The 17,068-nt window shown below is 48.5% G+C and overlaps 2 protein-coding genes across 4 annotated transcripts in view; both read right to left on the bottom strand.

Moving 5' to 3' along the window:
- Window positions 1-2,338: 2,338 nt before the first annotated feature.
- Window positions 2,339-10,698, bottom strand: LOC143834399 (uncharacterized). The gene is made up of 7 exons (XM_077331224.1): window positions 10,547-10,698; window positions 9,667-9,978; window positions 8,538-8,822; window positions 5,647-5,818; window positions 3,849-3,877; window positions 3,078-3,157; window positions 2,339-2,966 (listed from the first exon to the last, which is right to left on the bottom strand). The coding sequence occupies exons 2-7, from the start codon at window positions 9,740-9,742 to the stop codon at window positions 2,865-2,867; spliced, it is 744 nt and encodes a 247-aa protein (XP_077187339.1). The 5' UTR covers window positions 9,743-9,978; window positions 10,547-10,698; the 3' UTR covers window positions 2,339-2,864.
- A 4,584-nt stretch (window positions 10,699-15,282) lies between these two features.
- Window positions 15,283-17,068, bottom strand: part of ABHD16A (abhydrolase domain containing 16A, phospholipase) — a 29,354-nt gene continuing 27,568 nt past the window's right edge. For all 3 annotated transcript variants that reach the window (XM_077330975.1, XM_077330977.1, XM_077330976.1), the window contains 2 exons: window positions 16,692-16,738; window positions 15,283-15,618 (listed from right to left, as the gene is read on the bottom strand). In XM_077330975.1, the coding sequence (XP_077187090.1) occupies window positions 15,535-15,618; window positions 16,692-16,738 (131 nt within the window). In that variant the 3' untranslated portion in view covers window positions 15,283-15,534. The remainder of the gene's footprint in view (window positions 15,619-16,691; window positions 16,739-17,068) is intronic.

Below are 17,068 nucleotides of genomic sequence, written 5' to 3'. Positions count from 1 at the left end.
AATGCCACCCAACTAGGAGAATATTAATTCCCAGCATGCACTACAAGCAGTGTGGCCTGGCAAAGGGGACGCAAGTTTAAAGCTGTAGGACAAACAGGGTCTTCTTTCAATCTTGTCCGTGTTTTCTCTGCAACTCCCTGCTTGACTGACAGTCTGATTTCCACCATGTCAGACAGGATGCAGAACTGGGTAAACTATGTTACTTTTATGTAGATGTTGTGTAGAGCTATGCTTTTGAGACTATATTTTGTAATATATATATTTTGAGAGCCAGGTTCGTGGAATGGTTAAGACAGGTAGCTTCTAATCTGAGGAGCTGGGTTTGATTCCCCGCTCCTCAGCATGCAGCCAGCTGGGTGACCTTGGGCTAGTCACAGTCCTGTTAGAGCTGTTCTCTCAGCCCCACCTACCCCCACAGGGTGCCTCTTGCAAGAAGAGGAAGGGAAGGTGACTGTAAGTTGGTCTTTATATCCTGCTTTGCGCTACCTGAAGGAATCTCAAAGCGGCTTACATTCGCCTTCCCTTTCCTCTCCTCACAACGGACACCCTGTGAGGCAGGTGAGGCTGAGGGAACCCTGAGATTACTGAAGAAGAAGAAGAGTTGGTTCTTATATGCCGCTTTTCTCTACCTGAAGGAGTCTCAAAGCGGTTTACAGTCGCCTTCCCTTTCCTCTCCCCACAACAGACACCCTGTGAGGGAGGTGAGGCTGAGGGAGCCCTGATATTACTGAAGAAGAAGAGCTGGTTCTTATATGCTGCTTTTCTCGACCTGAAGGAGTCTCAAAGAGGCTTACAATTGCCTTCCCTTCTCCTCCCCACAACAGACACCCTGTGAGGTAGAAGAGTAGACTGTATGGCCATGCTGAAGGCCTCCCCTTCTCAGGCTCAGTCCCCAAATCTCCAGGAGCTTCCCTACACATAGGTGGCAATTCCCACCCCACATCCCCCAGTAATGGCTGGGATAACCGGGCAACCCGAGCAGAGAAATGACGAAATTGTAACTAGCTTTGAGTGACCAAGTTAGGATGACACCTCCCAAGGACTTTCTTGTGGCAACCTGAATCCCTGGTTATAGAATCATAGAATCATAGAGTTGGAAGGGGCCATACAGGCCATCTAGTCCAACCCCCTGCTCAACGCGGGATCAGCCCAAAGCATCCTAAAGCATCCTGGTTAACTGCCAGCACTGTCCTTATTCTGGCTATCTCTAAGGAGGACTTGGGGAAAACAGACAGGCTCACATAGTTTGCCGCAAACCACATGTTTCCTGTACTTCTCATTTAGAAAAAGCAGTGTGCTCACCGGGACTTTTCCGTCCCTGTCAGGGCTTTGAATGCCACAGCTGAGTCAAAAGGAAGTGACTGGGCCCAGCACTGGGTTGCCAACCTCCAGGTGTCACCTGGAGACCTCCTGCTATTACAATTGATCTCCAAGGGGTCATGGAGATCAGTTCCTCTGGAGAAAACTGGTTAGACCTCCGGCCTTCTTATAGATCACATTCCTAATGCATTCTGCAGGGGGTTTGACTAGATGACTCTATAATGCGTTGTTTATTGAATATCCCATTTGGCTGATTGGACTGAATGTATAATCTGATTATAAATGATGTAAATAAATAAATGAAGAATATGAAGTAACATTTGGGGATGAGCACAAACCAGAAAATTCTGGTTTGGGGTGTTCCTGAACCAACCCCCCCAAACGAACTAAACCAAAAGCCCTGAAATGAACCGGCCCACTTAGAAGTGGGGTGCAAAACGAACCACTGAAAAGTCTGCCAGCCATTTAAACCTAACAGCTGATGGGCGCACCTGCCAAGCTCTCAGTGTTAAATGGCTTGCAGACATATGACCGGTCTAATTTGCTCCTTCTTGATGGCCCTGGAAGTGTTTCCTGAATGAGTGGGAGATGATTAATTTTTAATATATTTTTAAAGTTTGTTAAACATTGATTGGGTGATACAACCATGTATGCCCCCCTCCCAAAATGGCCAATTATGGGTATGGGGGGAGTGGGAAGGGGAGAGGCCCAAGATAAGTGTGTACATAGCTATGCTTCCCAACCTTATTCTGCATGATCGCGCCACTTCTGGGGTTTCTTGAAGCCTGAAGAATGTTTCAAGGGCTTCTCAATGGTAAAAAATGGTATAAGCCTTCATGAGCGAGTGTGTGCGCACATGGAAGACCTTGAATAAAACTTTGTTGGTCTTAAAGGTGCTCCTGGACAAACTTCATTCATTTATTCATACTTATGTTTTTACTTTTATTCCACCCTTTCTCAAAAAGACTTGGGGTGGATTTCTTTATTCCATAGATGTCACAGTTGGAGAAGCAGAGGGGACAGGTCAACTAGAGAGGCACCGAAGGAGGTGAGGAAAGCAGTGACAGAAAATTTCGTCGGTGGATCAAGAGAGATGACCTTTTTTATTATTATTTATTATTATTATTTCATTTTTAGACCGCCCTTCTCCAATAGGTCTCAGGGCGGTTTACAACACAAACAGTTAAAACACAATAAAATCCCCATGAAAACCCCAATTTACGTCAAACAACATGTCACATATAACCTAAGCGGCAGTGGTCACAATTCTAATCATATTTACCCAACTTCCCCCAAGTTCCGCCTGGTGGGGAGAATAATATTCAGAAAAGGCACCAATGCAATAGATCTAACAATGATCTCGATGTTAGAGATCTCAGTATTGGAGGGGATCTTCTGATGGATTAGTGGGAGAGCTGCCCCTGCCTCAACCATATGCCTGGCGGAAGAGCTCCATCTTGCAGGCCTTCTGGAAGCTCATTCCACCAGGTTGTGGCCAGGACTGAAAAGGCCCTGGCCCGGGTCTGTAGGAGACGGAAGCAGCATCAGATAACTGCTGCATAAATGGTGGGGCTGTCCTGAGGAGGAATCGAGGAGGACTTTCCTGGAGGAAGCTGCAGCTGAGCGTAATGAAGAGAGGCAGTCGCCTGGAACAAGAAGGTGACATGAGTAGGGTAAAAAGATAAATCGGAAAAGGAGATTCTCTTCTGCCGTTGCTGTGATCTCCCCACCCCAGGAATGGTTCAACCACTCTTTACCTCATCCAAGCTCCTCTGTTCTGGTACCTCCTTGTTCTGTAGCAGGAGAGCTTCGGCTGGATTTCTCAGGGAAGCATGATCTTAGGTTCACAAGATCACCGTGAGAAGGAAAAGCAAGTTAAAAGAAGGGATGGTGATTTCAAAAAGCGTTTATTCTTCGATATATGTTCCTCCCTTTTTGGGTGTTTAGAAACATACCAACAATAAAACCAGAAATTAACATTCCACAGTTAGAACAATCAGACTCCCACATTAAAACCAAACAAAAATAAAAAAATTTGTTGCCTTCTCTTTGGTAGGAGGAAGGGGGTATGATGCATTATTATTAAGAATTTCTGGATGGTGGAAAGATATTTGTTGACTTTTGTAGGGAGGCCAGGTGTTGATGTTATTGTCTTTATAGGCCTCAACCATAGGCCTGGTGGAATAGCTCAGTCTTACAGGCCCTGAGGAACTGTTTTTATCACGGACTCGGCCCGCCCCTTTCTCCTCCCAGTTTGTCCTTACTGCTTAATTTATACGGCTCCGCAGGAACGGTTTAAAGCTATATACACACACAGAGAGGCAGAATCCTTCCTACAAATAATGGATTTACACGTATAATCATTGGGGCACATTTGGAATTTCCTGCTACATGAACTTCAAAAAATATTTTTTAAATTTATTTATAATTTGATTTCTAGACGGCTGCTCCCAGTGAACTGGCTCTTATACGGGGCCATAAAGCCTTAGCGAAAGGGCAAGAAGGAAATGTTTGCATTCATTCCTTACCTATTGCCTTCTTTCTTCTTTTGTTTCTCCTAGAAAACAACAACAACATTGCAATATAGCCTTAGGGTGGAACTATAAGTTTTCATGCTTAATACCCTATAATAAATTCTCTCTCTCTCTCTCTCTCTCTCTCTCTCTCTCTCTCTCTCTCTCTCCCATAGCATTTAAGCATATGTTGTGATGCATATTTCCTAGTGGCAACCATTCAAGTGTGGCAAGAAAATGCACATGATGACACCACAACATGGGTGCCATTTTCAGCCTGGTGGTGCTAGGAATCTCACTTTGTCAGGGACCTTCTTTTCTGAACCTCTGGGCTTCTGCAACGGCTCCATGGAGCAGCAGAAGTGAAATGGGAGGAGAATTGGTATCACACCAATGCTGCAGCATCCAGTTCTGGAAATGACCTCAGTATGTCCGGGAGACACTCTAGGGCTCACCAGAAACCTACAACATTTCCCAGATATGGTGATGTCATTTCTATATTCATTCCAGAAGGGATGTTACTGATGCTGAACTTCTGGACTATGGCCACCAGACTGCACCATGCAACCCTTGGGAGGATTTGGGGGGCAGGGACAGGTACCCTGGCGTCATGCTGGTGTGCTGACAAAAGTGACTTCATGATGTTAGGGGCGCTCTAGGAGTCACAAAAACTCTGTGGTTAAATCATAGAGCTGTGGGCAAACCCTAGAATGCCCCCCTCCCTCCCAGCATCAGTGCATTGGCACATTGCTGGTGTGTCCCCTTGTTTCCCCCAACTTCCTCCCACAAGTGTTTTAGGCACCAGTAAGCAAACAAACAGGTTTGCCGTCCTAGCCTGTACTTCATCCCAGTGCTGCCTGGTTGATCTTGCCAATAGCATGGGCTTGTCTCAAAGATTAAGCCCTGCACATCTACGTGGCGACATGCGTACAGCCCCCTACATCTCCCAGGGGTTGCCGTCACTTTGTGGGATCTCTACAATGAACATATAAAGTAGTTTTGCCTTTAGGTTCCCCATAGCTACCATAACACAGGAAGCTGCAGATGTGAGTTAGTATAGAACTGCTCATCAAACTGCTGCCTTATGCTGAGTTGAATCATCTATCTGTCTATCTAAGCACAATATTCTCTGCAGCAATTGCTCTCCAGGCTCTTGGGTAGAAGTCTTCTGCTGCGTTTTGTTGGCAGAGTGTAAATATGCAAAGAGGGTGCGTTACTGGCCCAAGTTCACCCAGCTGGCTGCATGCGGATGAAGAAGAAGAAGAAGAGTTGGTTCTTATATGCCGCTTTTCCCTACCCGAAGGAGGCTCAAAGGGGCTTACAGTCGCCTTCCCATTCCTTTCCCCACAACAGACACCCTGTGGGGTGGGTGAGGCTGAGAGAGCCCTGATATCACTGCCCGGTCAGAACAGTTTTATCAGTGCTGTGGCGAGCCCAAGGTCACCCAGCTGGCTGCATGTGGGGGAGCGCAGAATCGAACACGGCATGCCAGAATAGAAGTCCGCACTCCTAACCAGTACACCAAACTGGCTCTGAGTGGGGAATAAAACCGACTCTCCCGATTAGACTCCGCTGCTTTCCAGTACACCAAGCATGGGACGGAGAGGCTGTGGCTCACTTGTAAACCATATGCTTGGCATGCAGAAGGTCCCATGTTCAATCCCTGGCATCTCCAGCAACAATCAAGTCACGTAAAAGTCCTCTGCCCGAGGCCCTGGAGAAGCACTGGTGGTACAAGTAGATAAGGTAGCTTCATGTGCTCTCCCCCATTTCACTCTCCCTAAACCCCACCCCTGAAAGCACCTGGACCCACCTGCCTGCTGATTCTCTCGCCCAGAAACACACAGCGATCCCAAGAACTGGCACCAGACCCAGCCCAGCCAAGAGCGTTGTCCATATCCAGACTTCAGTCCCTGTCACATCAGGCTTTTTGGGTGCGGCCGCTGGAGTCCAAGGGGTGGAAGCAGGGAACCACCTGTGAGAAGCTGGATGGGTAGAATGAGCAGAGACAAATGGAGGATTAGTTCAGCAGTGGAATAGGCTGCCTAAGGAGGTGGTGAGCTCCCCCTCGCTGGCAGTCTTCAAGCAAAGGTTGGATGCACACTTTTCTTGGATGCTTTGGGCTGATCCTGCGTAGAGCAGGGGGTTGGACTAGATGGCCTGTATGGCCCCTTCTAACTCTATGATTCTAGGATGCTTTGGGCTGCTCCTGCATTGAGCAGGGGGTTGGACTAGATGGCCTGTACGGCCCCTTCCAAATCTATGATTCTAGGATGCTTTGGGCTTCTCCTGCGTTGAGCAGGGGGTTGGACTAGATGGCCTGCATAGCCCCTTCCAACTCTATGATTCTAGGATGCTTTGGGCTGCTCCTGCATTGAGCAGGGGGTTGGACTAGATGGCCTGTACGGCCCCTTCCAAATCTATGATTCTAGGATGCTTTGGGCTTCTCCTGCGTTGAGCAGGGGGTTGGACTAGATGGCCTGCATAGCCCCTTCCAACTCTATGATTCTATGATTCTATGATTCAGAAGAGATCTTGGAAATTAGATAATTGTGTGGCTGCTAAAAGAAAACAATGTGTGTTTGTGTGTGTGTGTGTGGGGGGGGATGTGGAGCTAAAGATTAATTGGGAAGCCAGCCAAGTTCGTATGGTGATCGCCAGCAGCTTACAAGCCAGGACTTTTGTCCAACTCTTTATAACTCATTTGTTTGCCCTAACATGAACTCTCTCTTCAGCCACGGAGTTCTTGAACCACATCAAGCCCACAGAGTCAAATACCAGCCCTGACGTGCACCCTGGAGCTTAAATTTCATGGTGTCGCACACAGGATACTGCAATGAACTCCATCCTCATTTATTAATGTTCAGGCCCAAGAGCTGTGCAGCAGATACAGTTCCACCTGGCAAATCGTCAGCCATCGCTTACATTGGCCTTTTTCAGCCTTTGGACCATGAAGGAGCCCCTGAAATAATTTTCAGACTTGGAAGTGGTGGACACTTGGAAGTGGTGACATGCCCCTTCAGAGCAGGGGGTGTGGAAGTAAGATGCAGGAGCCGGCCAATCAATAGACCAATTGAGCCTTTACCATTTCCACGGTAGAGAAAGAGATGAGGTCTGTGGAGCAACAGGGGAAGTGGACTCCAGTGACGCCTGGTGATGCCAGCAACATCTGAACTTCTGGGAAAGGCTGCATAACCCCAGAGTTCCCCAGAACCCTGGTTGGGAATCCCTGGCTTACATACTCTCAGCATACCTTCTTGGATTTTCAAGGTGAGAGACATTCATAGGTGGTTTGCCATTGCCTGCCTCACTGTCCTTGGAGTATTCCTTAAAAAGGTAAAGGTATCCCCTGTGCAAGCACCGAGTCATGTCTGACCCTTGGGGGGACGCCCTCTAGCGTTTTCATGGCAGACTCAATACGGGGTGGTTTGCCAGTGCCTTCCCCAGTCATGACCGTTTACCCCCCAGCAAGCTGGGCACTCATTTTACCGACCTCGGAAGGATGGAAGGCTGAGTCAACCTTGAGCCGGCTGCTGGGATTGAACTCCCAGCCTCATGGGCAAAGCTTTCAGATGGCTGCCTTACCACTCTGCACCACAAGAGGCTCTCTAAGTATTCCTTGGAAGTATCCCTTGGAAGTATCCAAAAGCTAGCCATGGCTGACCCTGCCCAGATTCCGAGGTCTGACAGGGTTGGGCTAGGCTGGGTCCTCCAGCCTTTGGACCATGATGGAGCACCTGAAATATTTTTCAGACTTCAGGGAACCCTGGAAGTGGTGACATGCCCCTTCAGAGCAGGGGGTCTTCAGTTTGCCTTTTATCCTTTCCCAGGTCGTATAACGCCCCTTTCTGCAATTCATTTGATTTCCGTTTTGATTTTGGGTGCTTTACATTTTCCCTCTGCAATGTCCATGATCAAGTCTGCCATGACACTACCTTTTCTTCGCGATATCCAGGAGTGGATATAACTCGCAACATCTGAGAAAAGCACTTTGAAAGCAAGTGTAGATGTCAGCGTTTTGCCGGATTAACTTCCTTCCCCTTCTCTGCATCTCCAACGCTGATGTGGCGAAGCAGTCTGTCCCTGATTGGTCAGGAAGACTGCAGGAAAACTTATTCCCAGTTGCCATTCCTGCTCAGGATATATTTTTGCCCTCATTTTGGGATCTGTTTTAAAGTGACTGTGCTCCAAAAGCCCACAGTTTTATGAGATTTGCCTTTTGGATTTACTTTCCACTCTTCATCTTCTGTGAGGTTGCTGCCTCCCCCCACCCCACCCCCACTCATGCAGGAAAAGAAACATAAACAAGCAGCCTTGTGCTCCACTTGCCCCTCCTCTGGCTTCCTCTGGCTGTATCCTTGGGAGACAAAAGGCAGGAAATAAAGGACTCTCCAGCCTTGTGCTCCTTCAATGCCGGCCGGAGCTTCACCTGATTTCCCCCCCCCCCCCCCCAAAAAAAAAATCAAGTAGGAAGGAGACTGAAAATTGGGACAGTGCAAGTACAGACAGGTGACCTGTTTCAAGTCGGGGGGAAAAGGAAGACTGTAGATCCGGGTTCAAATCAATCAGAATTCGCCAGGATTTACAGGGGGGGAAATGCAAGTGCAGATATGACCCAGGTAAAGACGGGACAAGTCAGACCTTCCACTGTTGAAAAATACAGGGGCCTGACCTAGAATCCAACAGCAGGGGCCACAAATTTACCTGCATCTTTCATCATGTGCTTCTTCAAACAAATCTCAGAGATCCATGTGAGATTGGACTTGGAATGGCACTCCCATCGTCCCCAAATGGCTGGCCGGATGGGATTCAAAGTGACATTAGAGCCCAGGTGACTCTTGTGAGCCCAGGGTCGCCTGCCCAGTTGCTTCGAGTTCAGCAGCCAATTAAAACTATCCGCCGCTGTCCCTGATGTGCAGTGCTGGCAGCTCAGTTGCAAAGAGGACTGGTTGAGCCACTTTGAGGAAACTTTGAGATTATTGTGGCATCCTGAGGAGCGAAGGAAAAAGGGGATCGTTAACAGGCATGCTTGACCCGTAGCCGTCTCATGATGTCTGTGAGCAGCTTGTCATATGATGATGCCAGCCTGCATGGGGTTGTGGGTAGACTAGGGTTGCCAGTTCTGGGGTGGCAAATACCTTTGGGGTGGAGCCAGGAGTGGGTGGGGCTTGGGACCTCAGTGCAATATAATGCCATGGAATCCACCCTCCAAAGCAGCCATTTTAGCCCAGAAAGGCTGATCTCTGTCCTCTGGAGATGCGCTATAATTCCAGGGGATCCCCTCTAAGTCCCACCTGGGGTCAGGATCTGGCAAACTGCAGCCTGACCCCCGACTCCACCATGGAAGCTTGCTGTGTAGCCTTAGCCAGTCTCAGACTACCAATCTCACAGGGTTGTCATTTTGAGCAGTGGTCCCCAACCTTTTTATCACCGGGGGCCGGTCAACACGTGATAATTTTACTGAGGCCCGGGGGTAGTCTTTTGCCGAGGGACGTCACACCTGCCTGAGCCCCTGCTCCGCTTGCTTTCCCACCGGCGCCCCTGACTTCCTGCTGCCCACTGGGGGGCACTGCCAGGGGGAGCCCCAGCCATGGTGGCCTCCAGAGAGCACTATAGATGAGCCGGCGGCAGAGTGGCAGGGCAGCCCCCGAGGCCGCAGCCGGGGACGAGGACGAGGAGGAGCTGCGGCCCGGTACTGACTGATCCACGGACCGGCACCGGTCCCTGGACCGGGGGTTGGGGACCACTGATTTTGAGGATAAAATGGGGGGGGGATTGTGATGGTAAGCTGTTTTGGTCCCTACTATGGATTGAAGCGGGGCATAAAACATACCTGTTGTCACCTCCAGGATTGTACGAGTTTCTGAGCCGTTGGGGAGGCGACAGACATAGGAGCCCTCATCACTCATGACCAGATTCCTGAGGAGCAATGACCCTGGAGACTGGTATATCAGGCGCTGGCTGAAACGAAGAGGAGTCACATTGTATTTGGAGGGACCCCAGGTTATTTCCACACTCTCCTCACTGACGTTGGCGCATTTGGAAGTCAGAGGGAACCAAAACCAACGTGTATAAGGGCTGTCTTTCTCACAGGGAAGTAGGACCTGCTCCCCAGAAGCACGAATGACCCTCTCCTGGTGGGCTGCTGAAGAAGAGAAACAAAAATTAATAGATTCAAATGGGTAGCACAATAAAATCAGAGTCCAGTAGCACCTTTAAGGCCAACAAAGATTTATTCAGGGCGTTAGCTTTCGAGTGCAAACACTCTTCACGCCCTGAATAAAAATTAATAGGTCCTTCACCCAAGCCTTGCCTCTTCTATTGTGACTATTTTTTTCCTCAGATCCATCATGTTAATGCCTCAGATGCATGGTCCAAAGCCCTCTTTTCACCTTGCTTGTGCTGGATTCTTCCAGGCTAATAATCTTCAGCTTCTTCAGGCCTAGGGGCTGTCTTCATCCTTAACGTCCAGCATGAGACTGAGTAAAAAAAAGTCTCTCTGCTCTTTCATCTTGCTAAAGAGCAAAACCCAAAGCCCAAACCCAAATCCACACACAGAAAATAGACAGTCGGAGCATCAGTTGGTCTGACCCACTTATGGCTCCTCACCCACAAAGCGAAAATCAGACTTCTGGGTTCATTAATGTTCTCTTTATCTGGCATTTCCCCCATTTTTTTGGATCCCCTCAGCCAGAGTTCATAAAGAGCATTACCGCCATACGCTTTCTTCAGGCAAATAAGTCCATCAGGATGCCGAGCAGAATCAGCTCCATATTACTTCATTTGTTCATTTGTCAAGAAATGACACCGCTCCTAAAAGAGCCACGTTTTGAACAATGAGCCGGAATAATTCATGAGGAAATTTCTCATTGCAATTTTTAAAGTCTCACCCACAAAGGTTTCGTTTTTTAAATAAAAGAGCAGTTTTCTAATCACTACTCACCAGAGAGAGAGGAAGGGGATGTGGGATTTCATGGGGGGTGAAATAGAGCTGGCTCACAGACCGCAGAATTATTTTAGGGACGGCTGGAAAACAATGCTCCCTTCCCAAGTTATTCAAGGGAGGACTAGGGAAGGAACCTTGCCCCAAACATATAAAAAGGTAAAGGTAAAGGTATCCTCTGTGCAAGCACTGGGTCATGTCTGACCCTTGGGGTGATGCCCTCCAGCTTTTTCATGGCAGACTCAATATGGGGTGGTTTGCCAGTGCCTTCCCCAGTCATTACCGTTGACCCCCCAGCAAGCTGGGTACTCATTTTACCGACCTCGGAAAGATGGAAGGCTGAGTCAACCTTGAGCCGGCTGCTGGGATCGAACTCCCAGCCTCATGGGCAGAGCTTTCAGACTGCATGTCTGCTGCCTTACCACTCTGCGCCACAAGAGGCTCATATATGCCCCAAATATATACGCAAGTCTAAATTTTGTGTTTAATCTGAAGGTGCCTACCAGAACAGCTGGAGAATTCTCTCTTCCCCAAGGAACTATGACTAGAAATTCCTTACCCGTAACATTTAAGATTTCCAAGTCTTTGGCCCCAAATCAGGTTTTGGGGATCATTCTCCATCTTACAGGTTGAATTCTCAATTCCCATAAAGCCAATTCTTGAGTAGGGAATCAACTTTATGGGCAGTTGAAAGATATAAACTGAGGGTAGGGTTGCCAGATCATGTGTTGGAGGTGGGTGTGGGGATCTCCTACCACCAGGCCCCACTGCCCCACCACCAATCTGCTGGCTGATAGGGGGGGGCATCCCCTAAAAGAGCAAGGCCCAGCCAATATTGCAGTGGTACGTCTATGTCACTTCTGACACCACCCATAAGTGATGTCATCATGCCAGCGATGTCAGGGTGATGCTTTGGTATTTCTGTTGGCTTTTGACACCAGTCACCTTCTGGACCACCTTTTGGGAGTGGATGGGGAGGCACTATGGTTTCAGTCCTACCGTAATGGTAGGCTTCAGATTGTGGTGTTGGGGGTCTGCCGCTCTGCCCCTTGGCCTTTGTCCCACAGAGTCCTGCAAGTTTCCATTTCGTCCCCCAGGCTTTTTAAAATTTCCATAAAAGCCCCTGGGAAAGGTCATCCAGAAATTAAGAACAGAGTTTTCAGCACTATGCAGACAAAACACAGCTCTGTGTTGACTGCAGTCGGTTATGAGGCTTATATTGCTCCAGTTTTGTTTCCTTCTACATTGGTTCCTGATTTGTTTCTGGGCTCCATTAAAAATATATGGCTTGGGGCCCACATTCCTTGAGGACTGTCTTCTTCCTTATGAATCTACTTGTCCCTTCTGGTTATTTCCAGAGACCTTGTGACAAGTGCCCCTGACATCTGAGGCTAGACTGGTTGTAAGCAGAGAAAGGACCTTCTCAGTCATGGTGCCAAAACTGTGGAATTCCCGCCCAAGAGATGTTGGCTTGTCTCCCTCTATAATTGGTATCTGAAGAAGTGTACATGCATACAAAAACTCATCTGTTCCTCATAATATATTTCTGGTAAGGGTGGAGGAGGAGCTGGTCTCATGGCTTAAGTGCCACTCAATGGCTGTCCCGCCTCTGATTGCCTCCTCCTCCAACCGCCTCGCCTGTCTGTCCAGCGGCCAGCCAATCACCTTCTGTCCCCCACCCCTGACCAACCCCTCCTCCTTCCACTTCCCTCTGAGGCTCAGAGGCTGCAGACCCGTGCTGTGTAAGAGCTTCCCCTGCCAGTGTACTCCCTAACAGCAGCCTGCAGCCTTTCCAGGTCCTGGGGGGAGGGCGAGGCCTTCCGCAGAGTTCTTCCACCCCACCCCCTAATCTCGTGCCCGTTGTATTCCTGGATGCAATGGGCTTGGCCCCTAATACTTGAATAAAACTTTGTTGGTCTTCAAGGTACTACAGGATTCCAACTTTGTTGTGCTGCTTCAGACCAACACGGCTTCCAGCTTAAGCCTATCCCTGCCAGTGGGTGAAAACTTGCTGGATTTGGCATGCTCCATTGATTCCCATTGTTACTCCTCCCGTGCTGTGGTGTTATGCGTCTTCATGTGACTGTAAGCTTTTAGAGAGTTAAATATTTTAGATTTACCTTGGTTTAATGATGCTTTAAGGTTTGACAGCACCTTGGGCACCAAATCTGGGTGGGATGGCAACATAGAAATGTTTGGAATAGTCCAGACCAGGGGTAGTCAAACTGCAGCCCTCCAGATGTCCATGAACTACAATTCCCAGAAGCCCCTGCCAGCATTCGCTGGGAATTGTAGTCCATGGACATCTGGAGGGCTGCAGTTTGACTACCCCTGGTCCAGACCATTTAAATTTGGACCTGAGAATTCCCCATCACCAATCCCGTGTGAGGTAACCAAAGTGTAACTCCCAGCTTTTCCCTCACCGAAACCTTCCTCTATTCGTTTGTGAGCATTCCCAAGACCGCTCCTGCCCACAGTCAATGAGGAAGCAGCAACATAAAATCACTTGACTGTGTGCTCTTGAAGCCTGGAAAAAGTTTAGAACTCAAGCCTATGGCCCTGTAACGAAAGCCAGACTCTGTCCCCACAGCCTGCTTCTGATCAACTTTAACTCACCTGCATTTCTGCAGCAGCCTGAATCCTCAGCTACTGCAACTTTCCATGGTGCTTACCCTGTATTATTGGATAGATCTGCTTGTTTAACTGGCTGTCTAGAGAGCCAGTGTGGCATAGTGGTTAAGAGCAGTGAACACTAGTCTTGATTCCCCATGCTTCCACAAGCAGTCAGCTGGGTGACCTTGGGCCAGTCACAGTTCCCTCAGAGCTCTCTCAGCCCCACCTACCTAACAGTGTGTCTGTTGCGACGAGAGGAAGGGAAAGCGATTGTAAACCGCTTTGAGTTTCCTTTGGGTAGAGAAAACAGGGGTGTAGAAACCAACTCTTCTTCTTCTGTCTAGACCAGCCATTCGCAATGTGGGCCATATGGGACATCTGAAAGGGGCCACAGACTGAAAAAATGTGAGAAGGGGAGCCCAAAGGGTTTATTGGGGGGGCGGGGGCGGCTGGTAACTGAACCAATGAGTTAGCCATTTTGTCACGGATGACATCATTAATCGCTAGGAAGTTCAACCGTCATGAAGGGAAAGAAAAATCATGTAATCTGAGTGTGCTTGAATTAATGCCTTCAAGAAAAAAAAAAGAATGGACATGCTTCTCTGGGTCGAATGTTCAAGAAATCTGTCTAGTGTCTATAAGACAAGGTATGTGGAGTACAGTTAATTTACTCTTCGCTTAGGCCCTTTTTAGCAAAGTTCATTGTGTAAGCAGCCAGCCTTCTGCAAGGGGCCCTGGAAACCGAGAAGAGCCCCAGAAAGGTCTGTGGTGCAAACACAGTTCAGAACGGTTGGTCTAAACCAGGGGTGGGCAAACTGTGGCCCTCCAGATGTCCATGGACTACAATTCCCATGAGCCCCTGCCAGCATGCTGCCAGGGGCTCATGGGAATTGTAGTCCATGGACATCTGGAGGGCCAGTTTGCCCACCCCTGGTCTAAACACTTGAGCACCCAGGCTCCCCTTATCGAAAGGTACAGTGTGTGGGGCGGTTAAATGTCTTTTGAACAAATTAACAACACTTTTTAAATTCTGAAGTATTTACAATTCCTTCTTTCCTAGCACACCACCTGCTAGTTGTTTTTTGTTCACAATATAAGCCGGAAGGAAAGAGAGAGAGAGAGAGAGAGACAGAGAGAGACAGAGAGAGAGAGAATTAAATGTCTTTTCATTATCAAAAGCTTTCCAGGGGACCATGAAGGTGCTTAACTTTATTACTAAGATACATTTCATTGTGCACGTGGCAGTTTTACTGCAAGTAGAATTGATTTCATGGCTAAGGCCACAGAAAATTGCCTTGCCCAGAGTGTGGTTTCTACCAGCAGGCAGTTAAGTGCCTCTAGGGGCTCACAAACTGGGCATGAAAACCACTAAACTGCAGGGCGTTTTCTAGAAATATATATACAAGGCCTCCTGACACAGGAGCACAGACAAATTTTACCTCAACACCCATTTCCCTTAACTTTCCTGTCCTTCACCTATTCTAGCCAACTGTAAGCACTTTCCTCTTGGCTCCTGGTTATTTTGTCCATTTTTCCTTCAGTCAACCAGTGTCACGGGCTTTCTCCTCCTCCAGTTTTCTCAGCAATGTGGCTATAGGCAGAGATTGTTGCTTGTAATGTCTAGCCTTTCCTCACAGAAGCAGCACTTCACCAATTCCCTTTGCTGTGAGCAGTGAGAATGTTTGTGAACATTCCAAGATAACCTCAACCCCTGGGCCGGTTCATAAGGAGCGTTTAACCTCATTCTGGCCTCCCAAAGGCAATTCCCAAATCTGCACAGCCCTGGCAGAACACACCTACCTGCCCCAAGTCACCTGTCAAATGTTATCAGTAGGCAGTAAAATAAAAGAAAAAAAAAGGGGGGGGAAGGGAAAGCACACAACACACCGAAAGTATAAAAAATACCATCTTTTATTTTGAACCCCCTACAACTACGGGGGTGGGAAGGGCTCCTGGGATCAGAGGATAAATATTACAGGGGTGGGGATGCGGATTTACAGCGTGCAGGTGGGAGCGGAAGAGGAGGAGGTCGGACATACATACACAAACACGCAAGGTAAGCAAATGCACAGGCCGGAGGGAAAGACGGCACGGCCAATCCAGAAAGCCATGAGTGGGGCGTGGAGAAGAGCGGGGGCAGTTATGCTATAAATGCCACGGCAGGTGGAAGTCTTGGGGAGGAAGTGGGGCGCAGTGGGTTGCTTCGAAGTTTTGGAGGTGCTTCCGGGCCTGCGGGTACAAGAAGGGGGGGGGGGAGAAGACGTTGAATCAACGGAGAGAAACAGCTGGTTTAAAAGAGGACAGACCTCAAACACTGCCCAAACCCACAGAAGCTGTTAGGGGGAGAACCCGGAGCTGTTCAGCTTCAGCATGCGTGACGTGGCTTTTCAGCTAGTGCTGTCGTCTGGTGGCGAAGTTGATGCTCGCTGCACACTGGGCAAGAAGCACATGAGGTCTCATCCTACCCATTCTCCTACAAGGAATCCTCCCAGGAAGGTTAAGATATCAAATCCTGCCATTCGTTCCTGGCCCTAGGGAAGCACGCCTGGCCTCGACCAGGGCCAGGGCCTTTTCGGTCCTGGTCCCGACCTGGTGGAATGAGTTTCCGGGGGAACTGCGGGACCTTTCAGTCTTCCGCAGGGCCTGCAAAACGGAGCTCTTCCGCCAGGTTTATGGTTGAGGCCGGGTTGGTGCAGGAAGAGCAATTGGGGTCCCCTAATGTCAACAACGAATGCCATTCTGTCTCTCCTTTCTCCTCCCTCTCACAGAAGGGTGGTGGTGGTGGTGGGGGGGGGGGGTTTGAGGGTTCTGCCATGTTTGCTGTTGTTGATTGTTGTTGTGGATGTTGCGATAGTCCATTTTAATGGGGGTTTTAATGGGTTTTTAGCCGGACTTTCTGTAAACCACCACGAGCCACTCAGGAGTGGTGGTTAATAAATTTAATAATAATAATAATAATAATAATAATAATAATAATAATAATAATAATAATAATAATAATAATAATAATAATAATAATGGGGTGATAGTGGTGGTGGTGGTTGGGGTGGTGGTGGTGATGAAGTGCGTGTTATTAGCTCAAAAGTATAACTTGGCACAGAACACCATGTCAAACGGGGGCCAATGAGAAAAAGGCACTGAATGCCTAGAGTGGCTAAGTCTATTAAGACAGGGAGGGGAAATGCTGCGGACCCCCTCTGGAGCTCCTGCGGACCCCTGCGGATCCACGCATCCCTGCTCCAGACTCCTGGAGCCAGAGAGGTGTGGAAAAACATATGTGCTTCCTATTACAGAGGACTCACCAGAAATAATGCAAGCTGCCGTCTCCCTTCTGGAGTCATGTCATCCCCTGGTTTGGAAAAGAATAACGGGTGGGAAGTTAAAGGTTTGGAGGTGAAGTCCCAGGACCCATCCCCTAGCACAGCCTCACTTGCCCTCCCTAGAGTATTTGGCAAACAGCTGTAGCTATCTCTTCAACTTGTTACCTGATTTATGTGATGCATCCCCTTCGTTCTGATACATCCTTTCTGTCCTTCCCAGGCTGTTCAGTTATACCATTTAGATTTATTGGTTGCCCCATCCCTAGCAACAGGCTCAGGATGGCCGATAACAGTAAATCTAAATAAACCCAGTACGGCTTGCTGACCCTATTTCCTGCTCATTCCCAGGACTATGCTTT

This window comes from Paroedura picta, chromosome 3 (assembly GCF_049243985.1).
Source record: "Paroedura picta isolate Pp20150507F chromosome 3, Ppicta_v3.0, whole genome shotgun sequence".
In the NCBI taxonomy this organism is placed as follows: Eukaryota; Metazoa; Chordata; class Lepidosauria; order Squamata; family Gekkonidae; genus Paroedura; species Paroedura picta.
Note: the sequence above shows the minus strand (reverse complement) of the source record. Positions and strands in the feature narration are given on the sequence as shown.

Bases quoted from the DNA above. Each gene is read 5' to 3' on its own strand.
- LOC143834399 (XM_077331224.1), bottom strand. From the start codon at position 9,742: ATGAGTGATGAGGGCTCCTATGTCTGTCGCCTCCCCAACGGCTCAGAA. The intron at 8,823-9,666 runs GTATGTTTTATG...TTCGCTCCTCAG, and splicing joins AATCCTGGAGGTGACAACAG to GATGCCACAATAATCTCAAA. The intron at 3,878-5,646 runs GTGGGTCCAGGT...GTTGTTTTCTAG, and splicing joins GCGAGAGAATCAGCAGGCAG to GAGAAACAAAAGAAGAAAGA.